Raw genomic sequence first — 22212 nt, 5'->3', positions numbered from 1 at the left:
CTGGAGGCAAACTGGGGCTAGTGGGGAGAATGCATAGAATGCATTTTTAAAAAAAATATTTATTTATTTATTGGGCTGTGCCAAGTTCGTTGCAACACTTGAGCTCTTCCATCTTCGTTGTGGTATGCAGGATCTTTAGTTGTGGCATGGGAACTCTTAGTTGTGGCATGTCGGGTCTAGTTCCCTGACCAGGGCTCGAACCCCGGCCCCCCTGCATTGGGAGCATGGAGTCTTAGCATGGTCCAGCAGGGAAATCCCTGGAATGCCTTTAGATGGGGCTCAGAGCTGGTTCCAGCCCCAGCTCTGTCCTAGGTGACCTGTGACAAGTTAGTTAGTCTCTCTGAGTTTCAGTGTCAAATATCACTGTCATCTTCATCTAAAGAGAAGGAAACCAATAGTTCAGAGCTCTGTGTACAACTTCCAAAAAATTCAGTGAAGCACAGTGCACGGCGTGATCTTCTGGGACCTCATGGAAGGTCTTCTGGAGGACACAAGACCTGGGTGATGCTTGTACGGGAGTGGCCGGCAAGTGGAGACAAGCGAGTGTGTGGAGGAGGAGGACATGGAGTGACAGACTTGACTGGAGACAGGAGCCTGGGCAGAGCCTTCCTTCATTCAGGCTTTTTAACATTGATTTTTGATAATTATTTTTATGGTTAAAAAAAAAATCTAAAATGTGTACCATGAAAAATCTCTCCTACCCCTGTAACCATAAATATTAATTTCTTACATATTTTTCCAATGTCTCTAAATCCAGCTATACTATGTGTGACTATGTAGATTTGAACTTTTTCTTTCTTATTTCTTTTTTTTTAATCAAAGTATAGATTTACAATGTTGTGTTAGCTTCATATATATATATCCTTTTATAGATTCTTTTCCTTTATCGGTTATTATCTTTCTTATTTCTTTATTTGGCTGCGCTAGTCTTTGTTGCTGCACATGGGCTTTCTCTAGCTGTGACGCACACAAGCTTATCTGGTTGTGGCATATGTGGCTCATGGGCTCTAGAGCACAGGCTTAGTAGTCGGTGTACACGGGCTTGGTTACCTCGTGGCATGTGGGATCCTAGTTCCCTGACCAGGGATTAAACCCACGTCCCCTACATTGAAGTCAGATTCTTTACCACTGGACCACAGGGGAAGTCCTTTATCTCGTCTTCCTTATTTCCCCACTTCTTTCCACAAAAGCTAGTATAAATTATAAATACACCATTCTATACCTTACCAGGGCTTCCCTGTGGCTCAATGGTAAAGAATCTGCCCGCAATGTAGGAGACCCAGGTTCGATCCCTGGGTTGGGAAGATCCCTTGGAGAGGGAAATGGCAACCCACTCCAGTATTCTGGAATTCCATGACTGGAGAAACCTGGTAGGCTACAGTTTATGGGATCACAAAGAGTCAGACACAACTGAGTGATTAACACATACATACATACCTTATTTGGGAGATCGTGTCATATCGGAGCTTCTTTTTCTATTATATTTGTGTCCACTATATGAATGAATGTACCTTAGTTTATTGAATCATCCCTGAGTTTAATGGACATTGGAGTCCAGGGTTTCTACAAATAACCTGTGAATGTGGTCCTTTAGGTCTACGCGAGTTCTCTCTGTTCAGTAAATTCCCAGAAGAAAAATTACTGAACCAAGGGGTAGATTAATTAGTAATTTTCACAGATGTTTCCTATTTACACTTCACCAGTGGTATGCCTGTGTCCTCTCAGCCTTGACAACAGAAGGTATTAGCAAACTTTTGGATGTTGCCTCATCTAATAGGTAAAAACAGTAGCTGTTTATGAAGCATTCCCTCCAGGTAGGACCTGTTTTTCCAGCAACTGTGGTTAGGACCTTCTTTCCACAACTGCTGTCCCCGCCCTCCCCCGTCTCCTTGGTTCAGGTCTCTACAGGGCTCCCACCTGTGTGGGAATCACACCAGGACTGGGCGTCTTGGACTGGCCGGAAGCAGATCCAGTTTCCAGCCAGTTCCATCACTTACAAGCACAGTGGTGTCCTGCATATTGCTGACTCTTTTTGAGGTTCTGTTTATCTTTTCTTTTTTTTCCCGGAGTGTAGTTGATTTACAATGTTGTGTTAGTTTCCATCATACAGCAAAGGGGTTTAGTTGTATATATACATCTATCCACTCATTTTTAGATTCTTTTCCCATATAGGTCATTGGAGTTTTGAGTAGATGTCCCTGTGCTATACAGTAAGCCCTTATTGTTACTGTAGTTACTGTTTCATTGCTTTTTATCTTTAAAGTGGAAATTCCCTCATAGGGCCATTTGAGAGTCAAATGAGATGCCCATCAATCATTGCACACATAAGAATGTGTGGTAGTTCCCAGAAACGGCTTCTGAACATCGAGCACATCAGATAGAATTTTCACATGTCCAAACGGAAGGATTAGATATGATGTGCTGAGAAGACGCAAGCGCTGCCCCAGAGGCGGTGGGGCCCGAGGCGTGACTGCTTGTCAGCCACCTGTCCTGGCCTTTGGTGCTTCTCCCTTCCCCCACAGACCAGCCAGTCCTCTCTGTCATGTGTCTTGACTTTATCTTTCATGTGTCTTATGATTGGAAAATTCCAGCTTAAGGTTGTTGAATCAGTGACCATCCACCCTCCTTCAGGGGAAGTGTTGTCCTGGGTATTCTGGGGGAACAAAAGGGAAGAAGTCAGGAAGCATAAACCCACACTGGACAGTGATGTGGGGAACCAGACACCACACACACACACACACAGAAGCACGCGGCCAGCACCACCGTTCTTAGAGCATCCACAGAGACCAGCGTTTCTTGGAGTGTATGTTTCAAGGGAGATTCTCACCAACACTTAGGGAGTTAAGTTAATGTGTTACTTAAATGCATGTAACTTACAATTGGGCATAAACACATTGGGCTTAAACTCTTACACCTGTAAAATCAAAACATCTGCAAATTGGGAATTCCCTGGTGGTCCAGCGATTAAGACCCCCATGCTTTCACTGCCCTGAGCCCAGGGTTTAATCCCTGGTAGGGGAACTAAGATCCAGCAAGCTGGGCTGTATAGGAAAAACAAAAAACAAAAAACTACAAATCAGACATGAATTGCAAAACCCATTTCAAATGAAATTTATTAATGTTTGGCAGAAACCAATTTACCGTTTACCTTGTGAAGAAAGGATTAACTGCCTCTCACGGCTTCTTTGGCATTCGTTGGGTCTGAATTATAATTATCGCTGAGAAGCACAGGTACAGTCTCGTGGTAAAGAGTGTAGACTCAAGAGCCAGACTGCCTGAGTCCTCCATCAACCAGCTTTGCTACCTCAGGCAAGTTAGTAAACCTTTCTGACCTTGATGTCCTCATCTGTAAAATGGGGGTGAGAATGCTTCAAAGGAATGCTGGGGTAATGCGGCAAATAGAGACCTTCATATGCCTAGAACAGTGTCTGACTCGGCATGCTTGCTGACCACGTGGTGGTGTCATTTAACTTCTGGGTACCTGTGATATCAGCTCTGCTTGTCCCCGTATCCACTGCTGAAAAACCTTGCTTAGTAATATTTGTCAGAGGTCACTGTCATGAGGCCTTCCCTTAGGGGAGAAATGATTCTTAGTATATGCATCCCACCTCTGTGCTTTTATTAGTGGCTCTTGACTGCCAAATAGTACCGTATATCACCACCACAGTTCGCATGTTCAAAAAAACCACAGGCTCAGAATTGCTCCTCAGGGGTCCTTTATAAGGTGACCATTCAGACTCTCCAGGCCATGCTTTTTATTTACTTTACACATATAAGTACTCATAATACATATATTTTCCCACCAGATTGCTCTCTAAATGAAAGCACGGAGTTAGAAATTTTTCAAATAGAAAGTTTTTGGTAAACAGGGCCTTGCACCAGACCCCAGTGGAAGGACTGTAGCAGTTTCACAGTTTCATTTCTTGGTTTTTCTTTTTTTTCACTGTTTCATTTCTGTGTTGTATTTTATAAATACAAATATAAAACTGTCAAAATATTTGACAGTTTTCTTTCTTTGCCTTTGCTTCACAATCTCATCTCTATCCCTTTTCCCCACTCTATGTACATATCTCTTATTCTCACTGGGTCCTGAAGACTGGTACCAGTTCTGGTGAAGCTCTGTGAAGTTGATTTCAGCTTGCCTTTAGTTTTGATTTGACAGAAGCTGTAATTGATCACACAGGCTTCTTGCCGTTTGGTGGCATTTCTCTAGGCATTAAATCACTCACTTATTCTAACACCCCATCCATTCTTGTCATTAAAATCTTTCTTATAGATCAGGATTCATGTCTATTTGATAACCATTTTGGCAATGCTAGTGAGTGTTTCAATAAATCTTCTCCTTTGCTTACATTTTTATGTTTGTGTACAGGGAGGCTAAGCAGCCTTATCAGTGATAATGAGGTTAGTGTTACTTTGTGCCAAACCCCATACTAAGCAGTTTACCTGTATTATCTCATTTAATCTTTGTCAGAGTCATAAAAGGTGGATGCTGTTACCACATCTGTTTTTCAGATAAGGGAATTATGTCCATGAACTTCATGTTCACACTGTGGGGCCCACAGCCACATGCTAACCAAGGCCAGGTGGACTCGGGGAGCCCTGCTCTTAATCACTCACCACAACACCTCCTGAGACCTCACAGAGGACCTTGTCAAAAATCTGCCTCGCTAGTTCATTTCAGATGAGGTCCCATTCTGTCCCAGCGGTTTGGACACATACAGTTGGTTAGCAAATGTCCCCTCCTCCTTTGCTGGTGGAAAGTCCCCTTTTCTCTCCAGAACTCATCGTTGCCTTCTCCCTACAAGCCGCACTCTTGGATTTCTCATGGGCCTCTTTTAGAGTGCAGCTTTAGAGCAAGAATGAGCCCCCACCTGCCTCCCCCATAACTCTCCCACAAATAGAACCGCACCTTTCTCTCTGACGACTCATCCATTTATTTGCTGTGCCATGCTTAGTTGCTTAGTCATGTCCGACTCTTTGCGACCCCATGGATTTCCTTGTCCGTCGGGATTCTCCTGGCACGAATGCTGGAGTGGGTTGCCATGCCCTCCTCCAGGGGATCTTCCCAACCCAGGGATCGAATCCGGGTCTCCCGCAATTACTTATCAAGACAGAATTCACATACCATAAAATTCACCATTTTAAAGTGTAGTTAAAAAAAAAATAATAATAAATAAAGTGTAGTTTTCAGTGGTTTTCACTATAGTCTCAAGGTTGTGAATTCAACATCTATACGATCTTTTAAAAAAAAATATTTGCTTGGCTGCATTAGGTATTAGTTGCACCACACAGGATCTTGTATCTTTGTTGCAGCCTGCATGATCTTTAGTTGCAGCATGTAGGATCTAGTTCCCTGACCAAGGATCGAACCCAATCCCCCTGCACAGAGAGTGCAGAGTCTTAGCCACTGGACCACCAGAAGATCCCCCAGCATCTACTACTATCTAATTCAAGAATATTTTCATCCCTTACCCATTAGTTATAAATTTACTTATTCTGGATATTTAATGTCAATCAAGTTGTACAATATGTGGCTTTTTGTGACTGTCTCCTTTCACTGAGTACCATATTTTCAAGGTTCATCCACATTACAGCACATATCATGGCCAGATAATATTCCATTGTGTAATATACGACAGTTTATTTATCCATCAGTTAATGGGCATTTGTTTTTTTTCTGCTTTTTAGCTGTCATGTTGCTATGTGTAATCATGTACAAGTGTTCTGTGTGGACATGTTTTTAATTCTCTTGGATATGTACCTAAGCATAGAACTGCTGAGTCCAGTAGTAACTCTATGTTTAATATCCTGAGGAACTATCAAATCGTTTTCCACAGAAGCTACACCGTTTTACATTTCCACCAACAATGTGTAAGAGTTCCAATTTCTCTGCATCTTTGCTGATGCTTGTTATTCTCTGCCTTTTTTTATTATAGCCATCCTACTGGCATAGAGTAGCACCTCACTGTGGTTTTGATTTGCATTACACTATCGTCTAATGATTTTGAACACTTTTTCTTGTCTTTGTTGGCCATTTGTATGCTTTCTTTGGAGTTATATCTATTCAAACCCTTTGCCTATTTTTTAAATGGCTTTAAATTGGGTTATTTATTATTAAGTTGTGAGAGCTCTATATTCTGGGTACTAGACCCTTGGATATATGGTAATATTTGCACATTTTGTATGCAAATATTTCTATTAGATATATTTTTTATTAGTTGCTTATGTATTAGATGTCATATCTAAGAAACCATTGCCTGATCCAAAGATATGAAGCTTTATGCTTGTTTCCTTCCAAGAGTTTTATAGTTTTAGTTCTTACCTCTAGGTCTTTGATCCATTTGGGGTTACATTTTTTTTTTTGGCTGTGCCACGCAGCTTGTGGGATCTTAGTTTCCAGACCAGGTGTTGAACCCGGGCCAAGGCAATGAAAGGGCCAAATCCTAACCCCTGGATCACCAGGAAATTACCTGGGTTAATTTGTTTTTTCTTCACCATTCATTTATTTAACTTCATCAGGCCTTAGTTGTGGCATGTGGGAACTTCATTGCAACACACAGATTCTCCAGGTGTGGTCCATGGGCTCAGTAGTTGCAGCACACAGACTCTCAAGTTAAGGTTTGTGGGCTTGGTTGCTTGTGACACGTGGGATCTTAGTTCCCCAGCCAAGGACTGAACCCACGTCCCCTGCATTGCAAGGTGGATTCTTAACCACTGGACCAACAGGGAAGTCCCCTGGGGTTAATTGTTTTCTGTGGTGTGAGATAGGGGTCCAATTTCATTCATTTGCATGGAACCATTCACTTATTCCAGCACCATTTGTTGAAAAGACTGTTCTTTCCCCACTGAAATGTCTCAGCAGCTATACTGAAAATCAGTTGCCCAGAAATGCATGGGTTGGTCACCTCTTCTTAACTAGAATGCTTTAAGATGTTGTTTGGGGTTATGATGGCATAAATAAGAGCAGAGCTCACCTAGAAGGCGGTCAGATGAAAACTTGAGATCTGAAATCCTTGTTTCCATAAGCCCACATGGAGGGGAGCTTGATGTGTCTTCTGCACCCACTCTAAGCCTTTAAGGCAGATGTGTGCAATCTCTTGGGCTCCAGACAGCTCTTTTGACACTAGAACCTGCATTTGTCTATGGGTTCCTCACTGGATTCATAAGCAGAGGTGGAGACAGCAAATAGGTTTACTTCAGAAACAGAACTTGGATTCTCTGAAACCTCAGGAGAGGGAGGGAGGGAGGAGCAGCTACTAGCCAGTGCACATTCCAGAAGGTATAGCAGTGTGTGTGTGTGTGTGTGTGTACACAAAGGCAGTGACATTGGCTCCCTTGGCCCCAGACGTACCACTGAGGGGCAGGAAGTGCCAGTCCCATCAGGCACACACCCCGTGTACGTGGGCACACACACCACATAGCGTGTATACACTGTTCTCCAGCAGCAGCTTCTCGAACTGTGAGGCTTCTCTGGCTCCACTCCCAGCCCGTCACCCCAACCCTGCTGCCCAGTTACTTACTGTTCCAGGGACAAAGAGGATCCTCACTTCACCCCAGTCCACATCCCAGGGAGCAGTCTTGGAGCCCAGCCCGGAGACACCATTCACCGAGGCTCTGCCAAGGGCGGCGTGGGGCGGGGACAGGCCACGCAGCCATTTGGCTGAGCAGACTCGCCAGACCCACTGTCAGCCTGCTCAGAGGGTAAAAGACAGGCAGTTCCTGTTCGCCTCGAGTCCTTTCCTCAAAGCTTTGTGAGCTTTGTCACCTGAGACCCTGGGCCGCACAACTCACCTGGTCACCAAACCTGCCCAAGTCCCAGCTGGAGAAAAACTTTGGTGGGAGGGTCTGTGTGTGGGAGCTGGGAGCACCGCCATGACCAAGGGGGTTATTTTGTTCAATCACAAAACAGCAGTTTTCTACTTAGCCTTGGGCATTCCAGCTGACAGCCCCATCACACGGGTTTCTTTGTTTAAAAACTTCTAGGGTGTTGTCGGAATTCAGCAAAGCCCAGGTAAACTCTGTGCCAGCCAACGGACTGAGCCGAGAAACGGAGGTTCCCACGCTGCAGGCCCCGCTCCCCCTCCCTGGCCTCGACACCAGCACATCCCTGCACTTGGAGGAACCAGCAGAGCCCCGCCATGCCCAGGCCTCCCCTGGGACTGGAGATGGGGACCACAAGCGGGAGCCGCTTGCCCAGGCGCCTGGCCTCCTGGGCTGGCCGCAGCTGGGTCCTGCCCAAGCTGTCCTTTCGGGGAGCGCTTCAGGCCAGCAGCCTTCTCGTCCCGTGAGAGAGGCCACCAGAGCAGCTGGCCAGGAAAGCGGCCAGCAGAAGCCCACGGAGGATGACGGACCTTGGCTCAGCCTTGCAGTTCCCTCCCCCACCAGTCCGGTGAGTGGTATAAGCTGAGTTTTGGGGGGAAGGGACGGGAGGAGAGAGGGTGTTGGTGCTTGTCTCAGAACCAGTGTGGGGTTTCCCCAGCTAGTGACCCCAGGTGGTCTCTGCCTTCTCCCTCTGAGCCCCCTTGCCTCGTATGGTTTGGTATTAATAGAACATTGAGGTGATGGAGCTAATGTTCTATGGGGTGTGAGTAGTGGATGGAAGCCGGGCTCTTTGCCCATCACTTCCCACGGGTGTCTCCTATCACCTGCCCCCTGGAGAAGGTAGTTCTCCCGACCACAGGCTCTGCTCTTCACCACGGACACTCACCCAGCTTCTGCCTCACTGAGCTTTGGTCTCCTCCTCGGTGCTTGTTACTATTTATTTATTTACTTAGCTGCCTCAGGTCTCAGTTGGAGCATGTGGGATCTTTTGTTGTGGTGCAGGGATTCTCTAGTTGTGGCGCGTGGGCTTACTTGCTCCACAGCATGTGGGGTCTTAGTTCCCCAACCAGGGGTCAAGCCCAAGTTCCTACATTGCAAGGCAGATTTTTTTTTTTTTTTGCCACTGTGTCTTTTCTTTTTTTTTTAATTTTTGAACTTATTATTTGGTATTGGGGTATAGCTGATTAACAATGTTATGATAGTTTCAAGTGAACAGCAGAGGGGCTCAGCCATGCATATACATGTATCTATTCTCCCCCAAATTCCCCTCCCATCCAGTCTGCCACATAACATTGAGCAGAGTTCCACGTGCTATACAGTAGGTCCTTGTTGGTTATCCATTTTAAATATAACATCCCAAACTCCCTAACTATCCCTTCTCTTCCCCTTGGCAACCATAGGTGTGTTTACTGATCACATTAAAATGAAAGCATTTTAAATATGTATTTTAAATAAAATATAAAATTAAAGTTTTAGTTAATTAAATAAAACTTTAATTAAGGTTTTAATTAAAGTTATTAAAATTAACTTCACTTTTTTTTTTTAACTTTCTTTAATGTGGGTTCTAGAGCATCTAAGATGACCTGTGTGGCTTGCATTTGTTTATGTGGGACGACACTGTTCTGGAATAAGCTATTCTAGTGTGTTGATGACCTGAAGAAGCCAGCGCTGGGACTGGCCTGGAAAAAGCCCTGAGGGTAGAGGCTGGAACTGGGGGCCCTACTACTGTGAAGCAGTAGTCAAACTGTGAACTCGAGTTCTTATGCCATTTCACATTTGTTCCTGGGTCATGAAAAGCAGAAGTAGGAACTGGAGTGCACGTGTACCCACACAAAACCCAGAGCTCATCCCAGCTGTGTCTGGGGCTCGTGTTGGGCATACAGTCTTACTCTTTCAGCTCCATCCACAAACGTCCCTCCTTTGGCCTGTAGCTTCTAGATTTTCAGGATGGGCCAGGGCCGTGAAATAGACTATAGGAGACACCCCCACCCCCTCTTTTAACAGCTTTATTGTGATACAATTCACATACCATACTATTCACCTAATCAAGTGTATAATTCAGTTTTTTTTAATTCACAGTTGTACAACCCTCACCACAGTCTCAGTTTAAATATTTTCATGTTCCATAAAAGAATCCCCCTACCCATTAGCAATGATTCCTGTCCTTTCCTCCCACTCCTGCCTCTCCTCACCTTGCTCAACCCCACGCAACCACTAATCTACTCTGTCTATAGATCTGCCTGTTCTGGACATGTTACATGTGTAGAATTGTATAATCACATTTGTGATTGGCTTAGTTTCAATTAGCAAAATGTTTTTAAAGTTCATCCATGTTGTGGCATGTATTAGTACTTTGTCTTTTTTTTTTTTTAATATCCCATTGTAAGTTCCATCATACGGATGTGTCACATTTTATTTATCCATTCATGAGTTAATGAACATTGGCATTTTTCCTACCTTTTGACTGTTATGAATAATGCTACTATGAACATTCATGTATAATTTTTTGCTTGGACATATATTTTTAACTTTTTTGGATGCATAGCTTGAGGTACAATTTTGGGATCATATTGTATCTCTATATTTAACCTTTTGAGAAACTGCCAAACTGTTTTCCAAAAGCAGTTGTCTTGTTTTATATTTCAACCAGCAGTGTATTTCTCTACATCATCACCAACAGTTCTTGCTGTTTTGTTTTTTTTTTATTATATGTGGTATCTCATTATGGTTTTGATTTATAGTTCCCTGATGACTAATGATGTTGAGCATCTTTTCATATGCTTATTACCATTTGTGTTTTTCTTTGAAGAAATGTCTATTCAAATCATTTGCTCATTCTTGGGAATTCCCTGGTGGTCCAGTGGTTAAGACTGTGTGCTTCCAATGCTGGGGGCACAGGATCAGTCCCTGGTCAGGGAACTAAGATTTCCACATGCCACGGCCAAAAAAAGATTACCCAGTCTTAAATAGGGTTATGTAATAAATTACAGTTTTTTTGTATTTTCTAGACACTAGGCCTTTCTTAGATAAATGATTTGCAGATTTTTCTCCCAGTCTGTGCATTATCTTTTCACTTCCTTGATGGTATCATTTGAAGCATAAAAGTTTTGAATTTTGATGTAGTCTCTTTTTTGTTGCTTGTACTTTTGGTTTTATCTCTAAGTACTCCTTTTCTAATCCAAGGTCATGGAAAGTTACTCCCATGTGTTCTAAATGTTATAGTTTCATCTCTTACATTTAAATCTGTGATCCACTTAGAGTTAATTTTTGTATTTGGTAAAAGAATGGCACCTGACTTCATTTTTTTACATGTGCTTATACAGTTATACAAGCACCATTTGTTGGAAAGACTTTTTTTTTTAAACATTTTTATTTATTTATTGGTTGTGCTGGATCTTCACCACAGCTCAAGGGCTTCTCTAGTTGGGGATCATAGTTCCCCAACCAGGGCTCAAACGCACATCCCCTGCATTAGGAGGCAGATTCTTTACCACTGGACCACCAGGGAAGTCCCTGGAAAGACTACTATTTGCCTGTTGAATTGCCCCAGTTTCCCCTTTAAACATTTTTTTGAGGAATAATGTATTTAAAGCACCCAGATCCTCAGTGTACACCTCAGTGGATGCTTATATATCACACACACTCTGTAACCACCATCCAGATTGAGATATAGAACATTTCCAGCCACCAGAAATTTCGCTTCTGCCCTCTTCCACTCACTGCCCCCCCACTCCAAAGGAAACCACAGTTCTGACTTGTAGCCCATAAAGTCTTTCCTGTTGTTGAACTTTATATAGATAGAATCACATAGTATATATTCTTTTAGTGCTTTCACTGAACGTTATATATGTGAGATTCATCTATAGCCTGAGGTTCTTTTCCATTGTTCTGTAGTATGCCACCATAAGAATACAGATTCTTTACCACTAGCGCCACCTAGGAAGCCCATAGAATATATCACAACGTCCCGTATATTCAATTCCCGTAATGTATTCACAGAAGTTTGAGTTGTTTTCAGGTTTGGGCTATTACGAAGAAAGGAGATATGAGCATTCCTATACTTGCCTTTCAGTGAATCCATGTATTCGTTTCTGCTGCTGCTGCTGCTGCTAAGTCACTTCAGTCGTGTCCGACTCTGTGTGACCCCAGAGACGGCAGCCCACCAGGCTCCCCCGTCCCTGGGATTCTCCAGGCAAGAACACTGGAGTGGGTTGCCATTTCCTCCTCCAGTGCATGAAAGTGGAAAGTGAAAGTGAAGTCGCTCAGTCATGCCTGACTCTTAGCGACCCCTTGGGCTGCAGCCCACCAGGCTCCTCCGTCCATGGGATTTTCCAGGCAAGAGCACTGGAGTGGGGAGCCACTGCCTTCTCCATCCGTTTCTGGGTGTGCATCTAAGAATGGAGTTGCTAGGTCACTGGGTAGGCATGTGTTGAGCTCTAGACAGGGAAGCCTGGCGTGCTGCAGTCCACGGGGTCGCAAAGAGTCGAACGTGACTGAGTGACTGAACTGAACTGGACTGAACTAAGATACTGCCAAACAGTTTTCAAAGGGCTTGTACTAACTTATACTCACATTAGCAATGTGAGCATTTTCATTGTCCTTCGTCATAGTCAGTGGTATTGTCAATCTTCTACATTCTGGCTACTCTGGTAGGTATATAGTGGGGTCTCACTGTGGTTTTAATTTGCGTTTCCCTGATGACTAATGATACTGATAGCTTTTCATTTGCTTTTTGGAAGCATTTTTTAAAGTCATTGTCCCATTCTTGAATTGAATTGTGTGTTTTCCTTATTGATTTGTAGCAGTTCTTTATATACTATGGATGTGTCTTTTATTGGAGAAAAAAAATACATATATATATATATGTGTGTATATATATATATAGCAAATAAGTTCATATAATCTATGGCTGGCCTTTGAGTTCAGTTCAGTCGCTCAGTCGTGTCCGACTCTTTGCAACCTCTCAATGGTATCTTTTTAGTATTATTTATTTAGCTATGTTGGGCTTTGATTGTGGCATGTGGAGTCTTTTTTTTTTTTTTAATATAGTTTCAGCATGTGGGGTCTGGTTCCCTGAGCAGGATCAGACCTGATCCAGGGACCCCCTGCGTTGGGAGTGCCGAGTCTCAGCCACTGGACCACCAGGAAAGTCCTATCAGTCTTTCTGTTTTTCAATCAATGTGTTTCATGTCTATTTTTAAAATCTCTTTCTACCCCAAGGCTATGAAGGCTGTGGAAATCCCTGTATTTTCTTCTAGAAGCTTTCTTATTTTACCTTTTACAATTAGGTATATGATCCGCCTGAGCTTATTTAGATCTGGTATGAGGTAGGTGTTTTCCACATGGATGTCAGGTTGACCTCGCGCCGTTTATTGAATACGACTATAAATTATGGAGCCATGTACGTGTGGATCAGACTTTCTGTTTTTGCCATCCCAAAGGTGACTTCAAGCCCAGAATGTCACAAGGCCCTGAAGTCTGTGACTATGAAACCAGCAGCACACGCTGAGGTTGAAGAGAAAGGCTCTGTGGCCCCCACTAAAGGAGAGGGATGTGCCCTGGGGTCAGTGGCTGTGGGCTCCAACAGGGTTCCCCAGAGTGGCCTTGACCGGGGTGCCTTCACTCCTGTCCAGGGCTGGCTTCTGCTTTGCAGGCTCAGACATCCTGTCTTGCCAGGGTCCCAAAGCTGGTGGATGGGACAGCTTGCTTTGTCAACAAAAATCTTCCTCTGCTCACCAAGTTTTGACACCTCCCCCGACTCCACCGCGGCCTCCATGCAGCTGCTTACAAACCTAGCACCTTCCAGCCCCGGCTTTTACATTTTTTTGAATAAGGTTACTCATTTATTTATTTTCGACTGTACCAGGTCTTCGTTGCTGTACAGACTTTCTCAAGTTGCAGTGAGCAGGAGCTGCTCTTTGTTGCAGTGCGCGGGCTTCTCATGGTGGTGGCTTCGCTTGTGGAGCACAGGCCCTAGGCTGTTAGGCTTCAGTAGTTGTGGTTTGCAGGCTTAGTTGCCCTGTGGCATGTGGGATCTTAGTTCCTGGACCAGAGATCGAACCTGTGTCCCATGCATTGGCAGGTGGATTCTTAACCAGTGGCCCACCAGGGAAGTCCCCCCAGCTTTTACATTTGCTGTTCCCTCTGCTTGAACTGTTTCCCATCTCACTGCTTTTCCTGTGTCCTTTCAACCTTCCCTGACCACCCTGTTTCAAAAACACCCTCGCCAGTGACTCTCTTTCCCTCTCACCTGCTTCACTTTATGACACTCCTCACTTGCTTAGATTCTGTTACATCTTTGTCTACTTGTTTATTGCCTTATTTCTGTCTAGAATATTATCTGCATGATACAAAAAACCATGCCTGGTCCCTTAGCTCTGAGCGCTGTACCTGAGAGAGAGTAGGTATCAGTGAATAGTTCTTAAGTTCTCCAAAGACTCTCAAGATGCCAGCTTGTAAGTTTACATGGAGGAATGCTCCATTGGGTGCATGGGGCAGGCAGGTCAGTCCAACCAGGTCACCCGCTGCCTCCTGGCCAGCCTCAGGGGAGTCTGGTTGCTGGAGGGTTGCTTGGGGAACAGGGCATCAGAGCACCAGACGCCGAGCCCAGTGTAAGGTGCTGGTCCCTCCCAGGGCCTGTCCCCAGGGGCAGCTGTGTGCCCATCCATCCCCCTCGCTCAGGAGACAGCCCCTGTGCTGCCCCGGGGATTCGACTCTTTCTATGCTGCTCACACTTAGTCATTGCTGCTTATCCCAGAGCCATTCAGCCTTTCTTTAAAACTTAGTTTTATTCAGAGCCCCAGCTATGGGCCCAGCACTACGCTTGGTAGAGTGATGGAGCAGGACAGAGGCCCTGCTCTCTGGAGACAGACACTGGGTTAGACAAAGGCCTTCTGCATCATACTTACACCTGTGTTAAGCGCTGGGAAGGACTGGAGTGACTCTGCGTACGTGGCATCTGGAAGGTTGTGAGTTGGTTTCTCAGTTTGACTCCCAGAGGACAGTCTGACTTCTAAGACTTGGCTCTAATCACTCCCTTCAGGGACCACTGACCTCTGGAATGTGGTCCCCTCCGCCAAGTCAGGCTACAGGCAGTCCTTTCACCTGACATGATGAGGACAGACTGAATAAAAGGGATGTTTTGAAAGTGGTCTAGAGACCTGACATCTCACTCCTCTGCCAGACCCCTCTCAGGGATTCAGCTGTTGTGCGTGGCATCCTGGTACCTGTAGTAACTCCACGTGGCATTCTTCCATCTTGGGTGCTGGTGGCAGGTGCTGCTGTGGCTTAGATCCTGGGTCAGTGGTGATTTCCCCCCACAGGGAACGGGCCAGATGGGGGCCCTGAGTGAGCAGGAGGCAGGAAAGTGGTGGGGGGAGGGGGGACAGTGGTGTGCTTCCCCACTCCCTATAATAACTCAGGATCCTGGAGTGGGGCACAGTTATAGAGCTCAGTCCAGGCCCATGTGCAGAAGCTCCAAGGATCCAGTGTTCCCACTGTTTTTCTCTATTACTTAAGAGAACAAAATGTTTTCCCCAGAGTCTTATTTCCTGGTGGACAGCCTGTGGTCACTGGGCCATGTGTGGACACTTCTCAGCAGTCTCCCTCTTCTCCATGGAGAGAGAGGCCCTCACCAGTGAGCATGTTGTTGTTCAGTTGGTAAGTCATGGACTGCAGCATGCCGGGCTCCTCTGTCCTCCACCATCTCTGGGAATTTGCTCAGATTCAATTCCATTGTGTCGGTGATGCTATCTAACCACCTCATCCTCTGCTGCCCCCTTCTCCTTTTGCCTTTACTCTTGCCCAGCCTCAGGATCTTTCCCAATGAGTTAGCTTTTCGCATCAGGTGGTCAAAATACTGGAGCTTCAGTTTCAGCAGTAGCCCTTCCAATGAATGTTCAGGGCTGAATTCCTTTAGGATTGACTGGTTTGACTTCCTTGCAATCCAAGGGACTCTCAAGAATCTTCTCCAGCACCACTATTTGAAAGTATCAGTTCTTTGGCACTCAGCCTTCTTTATGGTCCAGCTCTCACATTCATACATAACTACTGGAAAAACAGTAGCTTTAACTATACAGACCTTTGTCGGCAAAGTGATGTCTGTGTTTTTTTTCTGTGTTTTTTAATATGCTGTCTAAGTTTGTCATAGCTTTCCTGCCAAGGAGCAAATGTCTTTTAATTTCATGGCTGCAGTCACTGTCCAAAGTGATTTTGGAGCCCAAGAAAATAAAATCTGTCACTGCTTCCACTTTTCCCCCTTCTATTTGCCGTGAAGTGATGGGACCCGGTGCCACGATCTTAGTTTTTTCAATGTTGAATTTTAAGCCAGCTGTTTTACTCTCCTCTTTCACCCTCTTCAAGAGGCTCTTTAGTTCCTCTTCACTTTCTTCCACTAGAGTGGTATTGTCTGCATATCTAAGGTTGTTGATATTTCTCCTAGCAATCTTGATTCCAATTTGTGATTCATCCAGTCCAGTATTTCGCATGATGTACTCTGCTATAAGTTAAATAAGCAGGTTGACAATATACAGCCTTGACTCACTCCTTTCCCAATTTTGAGCCAGTCAGTTGTATATCCAGTTCTAACTGTTGCTTCTTGACCTGCGTACAAGTTTCTTGGGAGGCAGGTAAGGTGGTCTCATACTCCAATCTCTTTAAGAATTTTCCACAGTTTGCTGTGATCCACACATTCAAAAGGTTTAGCATAGTCAGTAAAGCAGAAGTAGATGTTTCTCGATCCAATAAATGTTGGCAGCGTGTGAAATAAGGGCAATTATATGGTACAGCAGCATACAGCATCACAAAATCCACATCTGTCTCCTTCCTTGTTTCCTCACCCCACCTTTATTATTTTACATTGAAAACATTTGGATAGTCAAGATTTATTCCCTCATCTTTTGGGGGTTTTGGGGGGACCATGCTATGCCTGTGACTTGTGGGATCTTAATTCCTCAACCAGGGACTGAACCCTGGGCCCTCAGCAGTGAAAAGCACCAAGTCCCAACCACTGGACTACCCCGGAATTCCCACCCTATCTTTTTAAAAAAATATATATATACATATATATATATACATATATATATATGTATATATACTTTTTAAATATATATATATACATATATATTTTTCTTTTCTTTTTTTTTTTTTTTTACTGTGTTGGGTCTTAGTTGCTCCATTGGGTCTTAGTTTCAGCATGTAGGATCTTTAGTTGTGGCATGTGGAATCTAGTTCCCTGACCGAGGATCGAACCCAGGTCCCCTGCTTAGGGGGTGCACAATCTTAGCCACTGGACCACTAGGGAAGTACCCCCCTCATCTTTTATAACTCTGTGCCAGGCACAAAGAATGGCCATTCCAAACAGCTTTGTAGGTACTAGGATGGAGGTAAGCGTAAAATGCCATAGGAGCCCAGAAGGGATCTCAAACCTACCTGGGGGTGGGTTGGAGGGGGTGTAGGCTGAGGATGAGTAAGGACAGCTTTCCAGGAGGAGGTGATGAATGACCTCTGAGCTGAGTCTTAAGGAAGAGTGGTCTCTCCCATAAGGGTTTCCCAGGTTGTGTGCACCAGGCTCCAGGAATTTCCCTGGAGGGCCGTGGGACTGCTCCTGCAGCCCATTTTCCTTGGGGAGTTCCCCTGGGTCTTGATGACTTAGACAGGCTTTGTTCAGAATCCTGAGTTGTGAGTGGTCCCTGGCAGTCACCCTGATTGACACATTGTCCTGTCACTGGCAGAAGGAAGCACCTGCTGGTTCTGAGGGTTTTGGAAGAAGCTTTGGAAGCCAAGCTCTGTGAGCCTCCCTGCCACCAAGCTCCTGACTCCGAACTAACCACTCTTGGCTTAAGGAACTTGAGAGCCTCTGAATGGATTAAGCAGTTCAAACCAATCCTTCTGACGTCCTGGGCAGCTCCGGCCCTGCTCCCCTTCCCTGTCTGTGGGAGTGGGGAGGGCAGTCTTAATTTAGGGTTTGGAAATAGCAACATCAGGGTGAGGTTTCTGGCACTTAACGTGACAGCTGGGCTGGTCGCAGCCCTTGGGTGACTCATTTCCTCTCTGTAGGCAGCCACCGAGGGCACCCAGCCAGCTTCCTTGCCTCTGCTCTCCCATGATGCTTAGGCACAAAAAGACAGGGAGCACTTGAAATAGTGAAGAAAAAGAGCCAGAATTCATTCCCACAAGCCTCCTGACCCCCACTGCACTTCCCTCAGCCCAGGGAGCGACATCAGATTCAGGGAGATAGCAGCAGAAGGGAAGGGGCATGGCCTGGCTGCCTGGAGCCTTGGGGACCTGCTCAGAAATGGGAAGCAGAGGCAGAGGAGCTAGTGATATCTCTGGGTCTTGCCTGCCCATGCCTCCTCCATCTCAAACCCTACAAGCAGCGCTGAAAAATTCAACATCCCTTTAACAAATGGTGCTGGGACAACCGGATATCCATGTGCATAAAGGTGGATCCTTTTCTTACACCATATACAAATAGTAACTCAAAATCGATCATAGATCTAGGCATAAAAGCTAAAACTGTAAACCTCTTTGCAGAAAACATAGGAGTAAATCTTTGTAACCTTGGCTTAGGCAATGATTTCTTTTCTTCTTTTTTTCAATGTTTATGTATATATTTATTTGGCTGCACTGAGTCCTAGCCACAGCACGTGGAATCCCATGCTGCATTTCATTGCTGCACGCAGGCTGTTCATTGCAGCACGGGGGCTCTCTAGTTGTGGCATGCTGCCTTAGTTGCCCCATGGCACATAGGGTCTTAGTCCCCTGACCAAGGATTGAACCTGCGTCACCTGCATTGGAAGGTGGATTCTTAACCACTGGACCATCAGGGAAGGCCCAGGCAGTGGGTTCTTAAGTGTGATACCAAAAGCATAGAGACAAAAGAAAAAACAGATAAATTGTACTTCATCAAAATTTTAAAATTTTCTGCCTTAAAGAAAGAAAGTGCAAAGTGAAAGTGAAGTCACTCAGTCGTGTCCGACTCTTTTCAACCCAGTGGACTATAGCCTACCAGGCTCCTCCGTCCGTGGGATTCTCCAGGCAAGAATACTGGAGTGGATTGCCATTCTCTTCTCCAGGGTATCTTCCCGACCCAGGGATCGAACCCAGGTCTCCCGCATTGCAGGCAGATGCTTTAATCTCTGAGTCACCAAGGAAGCCTTAAAGGGCACTATCAAAAAAGTTAAAAGGTAACGCACAGAACTGGAGAAATGATTTGCAGATCATGTATCTGATATGGGCCTAGTATCCCGAACTTATAAAGAAACCTTGCAACTTGTATTTGCTTCCTAGGGCTTCTGTAACCGGAGAAGGCAATGGCACCCCACTCCAGTACTCTTGCCTGGAAAATCCCATGGACAGAGGAGCCTGGGAGGTTGCAGTCCATGGGGTCACTAAGAGTCGGACACGACTGAGCGACTTCACTTTCACTTTTCACTTTCATGCACTGGAGAAGGAAATGGCAACCCACTCCAGTGTTCTTGCCTGGAGAATCCCAGGGATGGGGGAGCCTGGTGGGCTGCTGTCTGTGGGGTCGCACAGAGTCTGATACGACTGAAGTGACTTAGCAGCAGCAGCAGCTTCTGTAACAAAGGACTATAGACTGGATGGCTTGCAACCACAGAAATGTATTATAGTGCGTGAAGTCACTCAGTCATGTCTGACTCTTTGAGACCCCATGGACTGTAGCCTACCGGGTTCCTCCGTCCATGGGATTTTCCAGGCAAGAATACTGGAGTGGGTTGCCACTTCCTTCGCCAGGAGATCTTCCCGACCCAGGGATTGAACCTGGGTCTCCTGCATTGTAGGCAGACGCTTTACTGTCTGAGCCACCGGGGAAGTCCACAGAGATATGTTCTAAGATCCCCAGTGGATGCCTGAAGCTGTGGATAGTACCAAACCCTATATGTACTATACTTTTTCCCATACATACATACCAGTGATAAAGTTTAATTTATAAATTAGGCACAGTAAGGGACGTCCCTAGTGGTCCAGTGCTTAGGATTTCACCTTCCAACGCAGGGGGTGCAGGTTCAATCCCTGGTTGGAAGGCTAAGGTCCCACATGCCTGGTGACCAAAAAAATCAAAAGTTATGTGAATGTGATCTCTCAGCCCCTCCAATATCTTACTGTACCAATGTAATGCCTTTTCCATCTTAACTTTAAGCACTTATTCACGTGCTGTGGGTATAACTTCTGTAGTTTGAGGTGCAGCAACAAAGCTGGCACAAATTTGTTTTTCCTTCTTCATAATCTCACAGATAGAAGACTCTTTCTTACCGTAGATCTTAACAAACTTTGAATACCATTTCTTTCTTTCCTTATTTAGTCGAGAACTTTTACCGTGTTAAAGAAAGCACTTTATGACTTCTCTGGCAGATCCGAATTGCCAGCATCACTTGTCTTATGTTTTGGGGCCGTTATTAAGTAAATCAGGGTTCCATGAACACATCGCGATACCACAACAGGCGATCTGGTAACCAAGAGGGCTACTAACAAAGTGACTAATGGCGGGACAAAGGCGTGATTCACGTCCCAGGCAGGATGGAGAAGGACGATGAGAGATTGCATCACACTACCCAGAATGGTCACAGTGCAAAACTTGTGAATTGTTTATTTCTGGAATTTTCCACTTAATGTTTTTGTGGAAAATATAGTTGGCTGTGGGTAACTAAAACCATAGATAAGGGGGAACTGGTGTATCTGATGGTTCTGGAGGCCAGAAGTTCACAGTCCAGATGCTGGCAGGGTTGGTTCCTTCTGGAGATTCTGAGGAAAAATCTGTTCCATGCCTTTCTCTCATCTTGGAGTGTCACCAGCAGCCTTGGGCATTCCCTGGCTCGTAGACGCATCACTGCAGGCCCTGCCTCTTATCACACGGGGTTCTCCCTCTGTCTCTCTGGCTTCGCTTGGTGTTCTCTGAGTGTTCTCTTTTCTCCTCTTATAAGTAGATCAGTCACATTGGATGAAGGGCCCACCACACCCCAGTATGACCTCATCTTAACACATTTGCAACAACTCTGCTTTCAAATAAGGTCACATTCTAAGGTACTTGGGGATAGAATTCCAGCATATCATTTGCAGGGTTGTGGGGGGGACACACACAATTCAACCCATAACATGACAAAAGAACAAATAAACCAATTTGAAAATTGGCAAAGGATTTGAATAGACCTTTCTCCAAAGAAAATATACAAATGGCCAATAAGTATATGAAAACATGCCCAGTGTTTTTAGACATCAGAGAAATGCAAATCAAAACTGTAAGCTTACACTTCATATTCTAGCCATACATTCATCTGACTATAATCAAAAGTACAGATAATAATGATGGAGAAGATGTGGAAAAATTGGAACCCTCATACATTGCTGGTGGGAAGGTAAAATGGTACAGCCACTTAGGAAAACAGTTTGGAAAGTCCTCAAATGTTAGACGTAGTTATCATCAGTTGAGTTCAGTTGCTTAGTTGTGTCCAACTCTGTGACCTCACGGACTGCAGCATGCCAGACTTCCCTGTCTATCACCAACTCCCAGAGCTTGCTCAAACTCATGTCCATTGAGTCTGTGATGCCATCCAACCATCCCATCCTCTGTCGTCCCCTTCTCCTCCCACCTTCAATCTTTCCTAACATCAGGGTCTTTTCTAATGAGTCAGTTCTTCGCATCAGGTGGCCAAAGTATTGGAGCTTCAGCTTCAGCATCAATCCTTCCAGTGAATATTCAGGATTGATTTCCTTTAGGATTGACTGGTTGGATCTCCTTGCAGTCCAAGGGACTCTCAAGAGTCTCCTCCAACACCACATTTCAAAAGCATTAATTCTTCGGCACTCAGCTTTCTTGCTTTCTTTATGGTCCAACTCTCACATCCATACATGGCTACTGGAAAAACCATAGCTTTGACTATATGGACCTTTGCTGGCAAAGTAATGTCTCTGTTTTTTAATATGCTGTCTAGGTTGGTCATAGCTTTTCTTTCAAGGAGCAAGCGTCTTTTTATTTCATGGCTGCAGTCATTATCTGCAGTGATTTTGGAGCCCAAGAAAATAAAGTCTGTCACTGTTTCCATTGTTTCCCCATCTATTTGCCAGAAAGTGATGGGACCAGATGCCATGATCTTCGTTTTTTGAATGTTGAGTTTTAAGTCAGCTTTTTCACTCTCTTTCACTTTCATAAAGAGGCTCTTTAATTCCTCTTAACTTTCTGCCATAAGGATGGTATCATCTGCATATCTGAGGTTATTGATATTTCTCCCGGCAGTCTTGATTCCAGTTTGTGCTTCATCCAGCCCAGTGTTTCTCATGATGTACTCTGCATATAAGTTAAATAAGCAGGGTGACAATATGTAGCCTTGACGTAATCCTTTCCCGATTTGGAATCAGTCTGTTGTTCCA

The 22212-nt window shown here is 44.8% G+C and overlaps 1 protein-coding gene across 7 annotated transcripts in view; it reads left to right on the top strand.

The window, feature by feature from the left end:
- PLEKHM1 (pleckstrin homology and RUN domain containing M1) overlaps positions 1–22212 on the top strand; it is a 56499-nt gene that overhangs the window by 12855 nt on the left and 21432 nt on the right. For all 7 annotated transcript variants that reach the window (XM_061144274.1, XM_061144275.1, XM_061144278.1 and 4 more), the window contains one exon: positions 7987–8392. In XM_061144274.1, coding sequence (XP_061000257.1) covers positions 7987–8392 — 406 coding nt within the window. The remainder of the gene's footprint in view (positions 1–7986; positions 8393–22212) is intronic.

The sequence above is a fragment of the Dama dama genome, chromosome 5 (genome assembly GCF_033118175.1).
Source record: "Dama dama isolate Ldn47 chromosome 5, ASM3311817v1, whole genome shotgun sequence".
NCBI classification, from domain to species: Eukaryota; Metazoa; Chordata; class Mammalia; order Artiodactyla; family Cervidae; genus Dama; species Dama dama.
Note: the sequence above shows the minus strand (reverse complement) of the source record. Positions and strands in the feature narration are given on the sequence as shown.